This window comes from Miniopterus schreibersii (assembly GCF_964146895.1).
Source record: "Miniopterus schreibersii genome assembly, chromosome: 2".
In the NCBI taxonomy this organism is placed as follows: domain Eukaryota; kingdom Metazoa; phylum Chordata; class Mammalia; order Chiroptera; family Miniopteridae; genus Miniopterus; species Miniopterus schreibersii.
In genome coordinates this window covers 101,055,035-101,067,516 of record NC_138102.1, presented here as the reverse complement: position 1 = coordinate 101,067,516, position 12,482 = coordinate 101,055,035, and the positions used below count along the sequence as shown (strand labels likewise).

Below are 12,482 nucleotides of genomic sequence, written 5' to 3'. Positions count from 1 at the left end.
TTTGCAGGAACTTGCAGTGTACTCCAAGAAATCGGATGATGAGATGCAGTGTCAAGACTTGCATTACCTCTTGTGTTGGTTGATGGGATTCTGGAGCACAGTGTGTGATGATGTTTATCTATATGTTTTATCAATGGGATACAGTCTAAATTTTAAACATATGTCCAACTCCTTCAGTTTTTAGTATTTTCAAGGGACTTGCAATCTTGCCATTTACATATTTTGCCCAGGGAAGAGCATGGAATAGAACTTTAATCCAATTTACCACTGAATAAATAAATCTGTAGAGCTTTTGGATTCACTCTTGATGAAGTAAAGGCACACCATTTGTTTGCTTCCTGCTTCTTACACAAAAATGTGACTTGTTTTCCTAAATTGGCTACTAGACTGACCAATGACTGCTTCCTGCTTCTTACACAAAAATGTGACTTGTTTTCCTAAATTGGCTACTAGACTGACCAATGACTCCTGTTTTGTTGCTCTGTTGAGCATCTATCTGTACTTCTGACTTAAAGAACATTATGTCCATCCAATGTGGCCAACTTGTCATCATCAAAACTCTCTTCATCAAAGTCCAATTCAAATAAAGTCTCCTTCGTGTAGCCTCCCCTGAACATCTCAACCGGAGGTGCTAATTTACATCCAGTAGGATTCATACCATTCATGTTGCATATTTATGAATTGCCTTTGTACCTGTTTATTCTGTGTAAGTTTTTCAAAGGTAAGGATTAAGTTTTGCTCATTTTCATTTTCTCTAGAATATAACAAAATGTCTGGTTCATGATAGGTAATTAATATGTTTGTTGTTTTAATGAAGTAAAAAGTAAATTTTGTTTGTTATTGTTATGATAGAGTTGGCACATGATATATTTTCAGTAAATAGAAACTATGATGGTGATGGTGTATGTGGTTCCAGGTACATAGTAAATAATCATACCTTTAGATTGGTAGCTTTTAAAGGCATTGATTAGCTAAGAGTTGTATCTGAACTAAGGGCCAAAAGAACCAAAATATAGATTCAAGATGGCTAAAGGTGACCCAAGAAAATTGTCTGACTGACTTCCTACAAGGGAGATTTCATATATCCAGTCAAACTTTGAAGGTTTGGGAAATTATGTCTGGGGAAGAGAAATCCAAGTTTAGTAAACTACATAGGCTGACAACATTGGGGGATTAGGGATGATGGACTCATTAAATGGCACTAAAAAGATGAATGATTTCAGTGTTTTCAAGTGGTCACCATGTGGCTTCTTCCTTCTCTATGGAGAATTTTACCCTAAGATCAAGCCTCATAGCAAAGCCTTTGTACGTGTAAAAAAAAAAAACAGTTGGTGAAGTGTGGAGTAATGAGACATAGCGAAAAGCAGCCTTATGATAATGTGTTAAGTTGGAAGAGAATTATGAGATGTTTAAAACAGATGGTCTAATGGAAATCTGATGGGCAATGCTCTTTAGTCATGGAAAAGAGAGAAACAAGATGAGCTCTTAGATAAGAACAAGATTGATGACAGTGGTGAAAAAGTGATATAATATTCCTCTCCATGTAATAAGGGAAAAGCCATAAACAGAGGTGCTTTCATTTGGGATACTGTCTAGCTCTTTGCTAGTTTAACTTAGAAAATTAGGTTATATAATAGTTTCCAAAAACTTTCAAGAAATTGTAAATTGGTTGACTTGAAGGGGTTATGGTTGAAGTGAGCACCTTAAAACTGTGCCAAAAACACATGTACTTTTAATCATTTAAAAATGAAAAGCATTTTTGTGCCTATTCACTGTGAACTTTGCTGTGGTTCTAATGAAATATTATTTCAAGATGACTTGGGCACTTCAAATGGTCTTTAAAATGTGTCAGGTGGTGCTAACTCTAACTCTATGATTATTAGCTATAAAACCTTAGTTATCAACTGTGTGTATCTATACATTGTAAACACCCACGCATGCACACATGTACACACATGCTCTCACCCCTGCCCTTCTATGACATTGGACGCATTTCTACTGCAGGATATAGCCATTCACCTACAGTGGCCTTTCTGTAGCGAAGTAGTGTTTCTAAGACAGGGAAATAGTATTGCATTGCGTAAGAGGTTAAAGTTAAGGAAGTGCTTTTCCATCAGTAGAAGAATAGCTAAAGTTATGAAAATACATAACATTATAGTGTATAGTTGCTAAAGTGAATGAGCCAGAATAACATGTACTGACATAGAAAGACCTCCAAGATATATTGTCATAAAAGCCAGTCATAAAACAAAACAGCACGATCTCAGCTCAAATTTATTTTAAAGATGCTGTCTTTCCTATATAACCTTACCACTGGGCACTCATGTCAATCCATTGTCTTGTTTTGTTCATCATAGCAATTATTATCATCTCATTGTATGCTATATGCTTATAGTTTTGTTTGTAAAATTTATTACCTGTAATTTTCCATCAGAATGTAAATTCAAGGTTCTGTCTTATTCCCAGCACCTAGTATATTCCTGGCACAGAGCTGGCTCTCAATGAGTAGCTGCTGAATGAATGAATGAGTAACCGAATCCCATTTACCATTTTATCCCACTCTTGCCCCATATATATGTGTGTGTGTGTGTGTGTATATATATATATATATGTATGCCCCTCACTTGTATATATGCATATATATAGGTAAAAAAATGGAAAAATCATTGACAAAGTACACTTTAAACAGTTAATATGTCTTAATTCTCCATAAGGGGAATTTTTATAATTTATTCTATCTGTACTATAAAATATTTTACCATGAAAATGTATTCATATATTACCTATTTAATTAAAATAAATAGCAGTAGTTTTACAAATGAAATTGTAGGCATCTTTATCAAAAGCAAAGAGCCACTGAAGTTTAAAAGCTATGCAGATCCAAATACTTAAACATTTGCAAAACTTTATGATATTGACTATGTAGAGAATGATGAAATATTCTTGAAGCAAGAAATATAGATTTATACTTCACAACAATTTACAACTTTGGATTAAAGCAATAAAAGGACAAATCAAAACCCATTCCGTCAACTGGCTACCTATAAAGTGTGTATGTGTGTGTGTGTGTGTGTGTGTGTGTGGCCTGACATATAGTATGTTTTCTGTTTTATTTTTCAGTAATGTTCAGCTTAATTATGACCAAGTTAAATGAAATGGCTACATAAGCTAACATACAGACTTATTCTTTAAGACTCCCTAGTAGCAGGAGATTATGTGAAAATCAAATTTATCACTTGGTTGTGGGGTGGAGCAGAAACAAACTTTCTTGATTTGACTTTTTAGCAGGGATTCGGAGTCATGCGAGTGATGGGCTGAGTTCATTGCTTAGGTTATCTGAGAACATATTTGTGTGCATATTTTCCTTGATTGAATCAGGATAGTGGTGACCCAGCTGCATTACTGTGTGGCACTTTTGGTTCTGGTTAAACTGTTTCAAGTTTGTACTTGGGTAGAGGAGGGGTTTCCATGCAAAATGTAGACATGTGAAATAGAGAAACCTCATCTAATTATTTTGCTGAGAGAGAAAAAAGACTTATCTAAGGTAGTGTACAAGTTTGCATTCTTTAGTGACCCATGTTTCAGTGTGGCCTGGGCATTGAGACCCCACCCACTCTAAGAGCCCAAACAGTGGCTCCAGTTTGGGGGTTAGTGACTTTGGATGGGGTACAGCCCCTGACATCTCTGGGATGACTGCTGAGAGTCTACTCTCCCTGGTCTCCCATCATATCCCCCCTTTTCTTTATTTCTCCCCTTTTTGTTTTTTTTCATTCCCTATTTATTTTCCTCTGCTACTGATCCCTCAAGCATCGACTGCTATTCAGACAAAACAAGCTGCTGACCTTGGCCATGCCAAACTACAATTCCTTATGTTGTAAGAGAACTATAGAACTGTTGTATGTCACAGAAAGAATCAAAAGAGGAGGCTAATTCACAGTCAAAAGGGAGACGCTTGTTTCTGTTTGAGACGATCAAAAAGTTCTGAAACTAGATGGTGGTGATGGTTGCACAACTTTGTGAATATACTTAATGTTACTGAGTTGTACCCTTTAAAGTGGTTAGAATGATAAAATTTATGTTATGTGTATTTTGCCACAATAAAAAAAGGGAGAGGCTTTTCCCAAAATGATGCCCATTTCTTATATTCTAAATTTTTCATTTGAAAATTCAAGGACTTTAAAAAAGGCCCATGAGCACTGAAACAACTAGCAGTGGGCCCTGCTGTTGATACGAACGGGTTTGTGCCACCTCATGTGTGGCCCCTCGGTTGGGTCTTGCTGTGAGGCTTTTCTGGGCTGAATGGGGCTGAGGTTGCTATGCTGGAAAATGCGTCCACTATAGTTTGGGGGGCAAAGCATTAGGATTTGATATGACGCTGTGTATGTATGTGCAAGAACTAAATATGCTGGAACCTGACAATAAAGAGGTATATTTGGAGGGGGAGTCAAGGTTGATTCTCTATAAATAACCTACCAATTTCCAAAACAAAATGGGACTTTACTGGTGGGTTACTTTACTTTCCTGGGTGTAAACCACAGAACGAGCCCTACAGCTATACCTGTTAGTCTCCTGGAACTGGGCAGACACCAACTAGTCATTGCAGCATTTCCGGCAATGAATCAAGTCATAGTCTCCCTTTTTCACCGTGTTAGGGCTGCGGTTCAAGTCAGGGTTCCTTTTTGTCTGGGGCCGGGCTCATAGCTCTGAACTCTGGCAGTGCCAACCAACTGAATGTCTTCCCTGCTATTACCCTACCACTCCTCTCCCTAATTCTACTCCTTTCTCCTCACCTTCTGAATGGAAGCTTATCCTCAGGAAAGAACCAAGCCTTGGTTCCGCAACACCTTCAGAATGTCCCTTGTGCTTATGTTGTTGTCAGAGGTCCAACTAAACCTTGAGAACTTGGTTGAAGATTCTGGCAGGGGAGAAGTGCTACTGGTATATCTGTCTATAGAGAAGCTTGGCCTTCTTCGTCTGGGTACCTGACGCATATTGAAGGGAAAGAAAGGGTGAGAACACCTGCTCAGCCGATCACATCAAGAGATTGACTGGCTCAGTGGGGGTGATGGAGCAGCCAGGTCACCTTCCCATGCACTGCCCTACGTGAGCTTGGGCATCTTGTACACATTTCTCTTCTGCAATATTTCTTAAATCACTATGCATCATAAGGGTGGATTTCATGAGAAAGAAAAGGCAATTACTACTCAAGTTTTACAAAGGAAAATTGACATTTCTGCATTTTATTCTTACTAAGAAATCAAGTGATGCTGCTAATCCTAATAGCCTGAGGGGAACAGTTTGTCATCCCTAGGCATTAACATCCACATTCATCTCTTCCCTTTCCTTTTCCTTAAGATCTTTCCTAGATCTATGCAAACCACTTTCAACTTCAGATATAATTCTGTCCCCGTGGGTACTAGGACAGTAGGTCACCTTGATCTGACCAGGTCCCTAGGTCACTACTCCATTAATGAATATTATTAATCAATGGGTTAGAGCAATTCTCTTCTCTTCCAGCCTCAGTCTGTTTAAGACAGAACTTATTCTTTCTAAACTCTTTGTTGTCCCAGTCTTACTGCTTTAATCTTAAAGTATTCTGAAAATGCTTTGCTGTCACAGAAATTTAGGTTAAGTAGTAGTTTGATGATTTTTTTGGGTTCAGGCAGGCTTGACTGAAAACGTCGCAGGCCAGCATTGCCTTCTGGTCTCTTAAATACTTTCAGAGGTGAGTTCGTTACTTTATTCAGTACTTTAATGACTTCTTCAGAAACTCCAGCTTTCTCTGCACAGCTGTTTGTGAGATAATTCTTTCTGTGTCAGTGTAAAACCAGGATAGATAGGCCTTTTGCCACATCTGCTTTGCAAACATATCTCGACTGTTCACAGTGCCATCTCTGAAGGAAGTTGCCAACAGTACCCCTTGCTCATACAATATGCCCTTTGAACATATTTAGGAGATTCTGTGAAGTGTGAGGTAGAAAGGTGACTTGATCATTTTGAAAGAACTGCCAGTCCCTTGGGCAGGTGGCTGGAGAAGTAATAAAGACACTTGGGGGAGTCATACATTTTCCAAGGTGACCTCATCCCATTGTTCCAAGTTTGGGTGCAAACCTTTTACATTTTCAGCCCAACAGAAATGAATGTTTCTTAAAAGATCTTTGCTGTCTCCATACCCCTAAGAATCAAACCATACTCAAAGCAGCCATTGTCACATGAGATTTGTCTCCAATTAGAGCTCTTGCATGGTGCTTTTTTGGAATCAGTCCTTTCACATCATGTTTTTCTTTTATGCCCAGCTCTTTATATTATACTCATGTTAGTTGGTCCATTCGCTTTTTACCTGTCCCTTCAAAGTAAATATGTCTCAAATTACCTTCTTCTTTCAACTCTTTGTACCCTATCAGTCCCTCTTAATAGTTACCAGTTGCTTTTTTACTCAGCTCTAATTTGGAGGTTCTCCTACCTTTATTACTTCTTGCATATTTTCAAGAAGTAATAGAGAGAAACATTGATGTGAGAGAGACACATTGATTGGTTCCTCCTCCATATGCCTCGACCAGGGCCTGGGACTGAACCTGCAACCCAGGTACGTGCCCTTGACTGGGAATTGAACCCGAGACCCTTTGTTGCTCAGCCAATGCTCTAACCACTGAGCAACACCGGCCAAGGCAGATTCAGTTTTCTTGTTCACTGCTGTATTCTTCAAGTCTAGCACAGCACCAGACACAAAGTTGTGTCTTATTAATATTTGTTAAGTGAGTAAAAGAGTGTTGGGCTGATATGGAATGCATTCTGGACCTTTTAAAATGGAAAAGTAACTAGATTTGGGTTCAAAATGATTTTTAACCTTATATATGGCATGTCCACTCTTTAAAAAATGCTCTAAAATTTTTTATTATGCTTTAAAATTTTTTAATAAGATAAAAAAATAAACTGTAGTCTTTAGGAAGCTTAATTTTTAAGGGTTGGAAATGAGAAGATATTCATTGTTTTAAATACATGCTTGTTTATGCCCACAAGGTCATTTAAAACTAGTACCTATCTGTCCTTTTGTGAGTGATGTGAGCCACTGCTGAGCTGCACAGCTTCAGTGTGCAGAGCACAGCCCCACAGTCCCACTTCTGGCTTAAGCCATGGTCACCCACCCACTAACTATGATTTGGAGCCAGTCCTGTCTCCACTTCCCCATCATTTGGTCTGTAAATAGGCATAACAATTTAACAAACTTCATGGAACTGTTTTGAGGAGCAAACAAATTACTATTAATAAAGTGCTCAGAACAGTACCAAGTACCCAACAAGTGCTCATTCTGTTAAAATAGACTGGGAAATGCATCTAATAATATTACCTACCTCAGATGATACTTGTGAAAAGTAAACGAGGTATTTGTAAAACTCCTAACACAGTGCCTTAGTATCTGGTGAATGCTCAATCAGTCTTTATTATTTATTTAATAAAGAAGATGTATTAAGACATAGCTACCTACAAAGGTTTTAGAAATAAGCACACATAAAACAAGAGAACAACTGAGTGACATGCTCAGTGACAGGAATTGAAACTAAACCTAGATCCCTAGTGAGGGCAGCCTTGTGGTGAGGCTGATGGGGAGGAGAGACTGTGTGCCAGCCGGAGTAAGTTGGAATTAGTAGCGTGGGGCGCTGCAGTGGAGACCCAGAAAGCCTGAACTTTTGCTGGAGCTGCCAGGCTGGCAGTAGAGCGCCCTCTCTGCGGGGTGCCGGGCAGCATGGCCCCCAGTGTGCCTGTTTTCTTCTATCTGGGTTGCCCTGGTGGAGTCACCTCACGTCCCCTGTGTGTATGCTTTCCTGGGCCTTTATGCTGAGGGTCCCTTTTGTTCCTGCTTGATGCCCCTTTGACCCAAGACTTTACTACTCAGCTTTTATAACACTTTCTTAAAATTGCATTTCTTCTGTAGAACGGCTGTGCCCCACTGAAAGGTTTTCCTGAAAGGAAATGAGAACGGAGGAAAAAAGTCCTAGTTCCCTAAGTTCTTTCAGCAGGCATTTAGTGGCCACTCGTCTAGAGCGTGAGCTCTCGTGTACCCTCCTTCCTCTCTCATATTTTCTTTGGAACAGAGTAAGTTGTTATTTAACAAATTACAGTGATAATAGGCAGGATTCTATCAGAGATCCCAGGCCACTAAAATACTATCAGTATATAAATTCTTCCTGAGTTGCCAGGCTTCATATAAAAGATGCTTCTCAAGTCTCTAAAGAATGTAGTTTATTCTCAAGGCTTTTAAACTCAGTCTAGCTTTTCAAAGACTTAGTATAATAAGGACTAGCTTTTAGTCTTCCAGGCTGTGAGCTTGATGTTTTTCCATTTCAGCTTTGGTTACCTGTAATCTTTGCTCAGAGACTTGTAAAAAGAAATAAGCATAAAAGAATTGGTATTTTTGAAGATATCTACATGCATGAACATAAGGATCATAGTCACAGAGCATATTGCATTGGCTGCTGAATTCGCTGCCTCAGATAGGAATCTTGCATATAAAACTTTATAAATATTATATGCCTGTAAGAGATTATCTCCAGAAAAGTAAGAAATTCCTTTCCAAAAGGCTGTAGTAGTTTCAAAGAGTAAAGAAAAAGGGAAGAGAGATAAAATTGACAACTTAGTATAGTTAAACTCAATAAATCTTAATAGTAGCATATTACAGTAATATCTATGAAAGGTTTTATGTAAGAATTTCTATAAGACTCTTTAGATATTTTTCTTTTGGACCTCAAAAGATCAAAGAGAGCTGGGAGGAAGGTACCTTTATTGGATTTAGAGTTGTCTGACATTTGACAACTCACTGGCCAATTTCTATATGAATGAAGTAGGTCAGAGGGAGCATTTACTAAGTCATGGCCACGTGCCAGCTTAGTCATGTTAACTTACTTAAGCCTTACCGCGTACCTGGGCGGTCAGTATTATCCCCATTTTATCAATAAGGACATCAAGGCTCAGAGAGGAAGGGTTAAGTGAGTTGCCTGAATCCTCTGACCCATGAGGGGAATGCTAGGACTCGAACCCTCCCTGGCACCTCATAACTTTTTTCCATTTGTAGTAATTGCCTTGGAACATTCTCTTGCCTTGTTCATCTTCTAGCCCCAGAATGCTCTTGAGTTTTCAAAATTGGTTCAACTCTAATAATTCTTTAACCTACATCCAAAGTATGAAAACTGAACTTAAGTCAAATTTACTTCTTTCAAAGAATCACCCAACATCTTACATTAACATTTCATAAAGAGTATTTTGTGACAGAAAGTTGGGGGAACACAGAACTTGAAACCATAGTATACTTGATTTCTTTAGTAGAGGACGTCTTTGGGTGTTTAACATATTGGTGTGAACACTGAATCTCTAAGGGGAGGACGTTATAGGTATGGTTTTGCAAGCTATTTATTTATTCATCTTTTAATTTTAGTAGAATACCTCAAGAGATTAGTTTTTTATGAAGCTACACATCTCAATAGTGTGTCATCTTGGAGAAGTGACTTTACTTGTTTGGGCCTAAATTTTCTATTTTACAAATGGGGCTAAAGATATTCCAAAGGTCCCTTTCACTTTAAAAATTCTATGATATAGTCCCCTCTTCCCCCACCAAGTTTAGGCATTTGGGCTATCAAGTGAACTTGCTAAGGTTTTCTGAAAACTATTCATTCATTCATTCATTCATTCATTCATTCATTCATTCATTCATTCGAGACATTTATTGATTACCAAGCACTATGCCAGTCTTTGAGGATAAAAAGACAAATAAAATACAAATAAGACGAAGCTATCTTGTTTGCCCTCAGGGTGAGGGAATGATATGATGATACACAGATAGTAAGAGAGCATACACAGAAAAGACGGTATGATATAGTAAGAGGGCAATAAAACATGCGGAGATAGACATATGCACTGATGATTATTAAACAACTCAAGAAGGAAAAATAGAAACATTCATAAATAATGACTCATGGAGGACTTGCCTCCTTTTGAAGGAGATGAGTAAGGCTTTCTGGAGGCTGAATACCTGACCTGAGTCTTAGGGATGGGTGGGTATTAGGTGGTGGGAAGGCAGGGAAGGTAGGGACCACAGAAACGGAAAAAGCATAGGGAGCTGAAGCAGCGTAACATGCATGCACAGTGGGCAGTGGTCCCCGGGAGTTCGCAGTGGTCTCCAAGAGTTTGGCAGTTGCTAGAATATAAAGTTTAAGGTGAGTATAGAGTTGTAGGAGTGGGCAGGGCCAGTTGTTGAGGGCCTTCTCTGTCAGATGCTTGAACTTGGTCCTGTGATAAAGAGCCAATGGAACACTTGAAATGGGGAAGTGACATGTTCCCAGTTGCATTTTATACAGCTGTGTGGAAAATAGATACAAAGAGAGAAAAGAGAGCTGGGGAGACCAGTTAGGACACTGCAAGATGTTCAGGCGATAGGTAATGGGCACCTGAACCAAGAGAATAACAATAGGAAAGCAGAGGAAAGGCTGGATTTGAGAAGTATTTAGTATTTAGTCGGCTTAACCCGTTCGGCCTGGTGACTAATTAGGAGCAGGGTGAAGGAGAGGCCATTATACCACAAATCTTTCTGTGCATTAAATTCAGATGGGGGACTTTGAGTAGAAGACTCACATTTAAGGACCACTTCATATTGCCAGTTCTTTGATTTAGGTTGTTGGGATATTGCAAATAAATGGCAATTTTATTTTTAATATAAATGTTCTTATTAATCTAAATTATAAATAAGTTTACATAAAACTTACTTAACCACAGAATTATAAAGCAAGCAATAGATAGTGTTTATAGTTATTGAGTTAAGTGTAGTTTTAAAATATATTTTTTGTTGAAGGAAAATGAACACATGACCGTTAGTTTATATTTTATTTACCAGTATTATAAAATATAATTTTAAATATTCTTCTTTTTACCAAATCATTAAAGTTGGCATAGGTGAATTTAAAAGATTATAAATCTACTCTGAACTTCACGTATGCCAAGCGTTCAAAGCTCTGCTATCCCTCAAGCCAAGGAATTAATCCAGACAAGATTTCCCTGTTGTTAAGGTGAATTGAAACTTTTTTTGAGTAGCTCTTAGCATTTCTTTCTGAATGTACTGTTTAAAGCGATTCCATAGGGTTAGAAATATGGTCTGCATAGGACCATAGGCTCAGATAGTCCTTTGAAGTTGATGTAAGTATGAACCGGAGCCCAGTTTCTCCCAGCTCTATCAGCAGGTGGTTCTAGATGTCCTGGCTGGCGGTGCAGCAATGTTAACGGAAGAAGGGGACAACGAGGGAGGGTAAACACAAGGAAAACTTCTCTTACCAGGTTCTTGTTGTATTTTGCGGTTGTTTTTAAACCAGGTGATCTGAGGCTCAGGGATGCCGTTAGCGTGACAGTCTAGAGTAGTGGAGCTGCTGACAGCCACTGTGTGATCACTGAGGTTTCGCAGGAGGTATGGTGCTTCCTGATCTAGTGAATAAAGAAAGAGAATTGTTATTACTCATCAGTCTTATTTTTTTATTATATATGCATCTTACATTTGAAATATATAAACAGCAAAACTTGACTATAAGGTTTCATTCATATTTTGTTCCCTAAATTTCTCTTCCGTGATTAACCTACTGCTCCCTCTTTATTAAGTTGATACACTACATTGAAATTCATTGGAACACAGAGTAAAATCAAGAACTAAATTCTTTATTTTTAGATTTTAATATCAAGGTTTTTTGCCTGGCCAACTGTTTTTTATTTTATTTTATTTTATTGTTTGAGAGAAGCCTTTCTAAAACCTAAGGATTTTGCATAATATTTTGGGAACTAGAAAGGAAAAACATGATTTGGAGATAGGTTTGTAATGACTTTTTACATAAATGTATAGCATGGTGGTGATGAGCTACTATAATTTTGTATGTGCTTGTATTGCTGCATTCGTGATGGCAGGTGTGTGTTACTCAGCTTTAGTAACCTGAGTTGCAAGGCAGCAGACCAAACAGGAGAATTTCTTGAACTTTGAAAGCTTTATTGATTATTTCCTTCCTCCGTTCCCTTCCCAAATGCAAGCCACCAAAGGATCCATTCAAGAGGCAGAGGCACAGACTTGTGGTTTTTGCACTATATAATAGTACAATATTATATTTTATATTATTTTCTCTTAAAACATACAAATATGATACAATACAATTTATTTTAATAAAATGCCAACCAATATAGTACAACAAAATGAACTTAATACATTAGGATGCAATACATTACAACATTAAAATCCCACATAGGAACAGCAGTACCCCCAAGGCCCCAATGAGTACAGTGTCTATTTAATGAAGTAGTCAGTCAGTCCTGCTGATGTATATACATTCTAGTTAGGTGGGTGCTCAAGCTTTCAAGGTAAAAGAATAAAGACAACTCCTAATGTCTTTCCCACCCTCCCAAATCATCCATTTCCCCCCCTTGTAGCAAATTCTGGAACAGAAATCAAAAGAGTTTTGGCA

At 38.2% G+C, this 12,482-nt stretch overlaps 1 protein-coding gene across 1 annotated transcript in view; it reads right to left on the bottom strand.

Moving 5' to 3' along the window:
* Positions 1-12,482, bottom strand: part of FLT1 (fms related receptor tyrosine kinase 1) — a 178,879-nt gene that overhangs the window by 65,008 nt on the left and 101,389 nt on the right. The window contains exon 14 of the mRNA XM_081130787.1: positions 11,317-11,463. Coding sequence (XP_080986913.1) covers positions 11,317-11,463 — 147 coding nt within the window. The remainder of the gene's footprint in view (positions 1-11,316; positions 11,464-12,482) is intronic.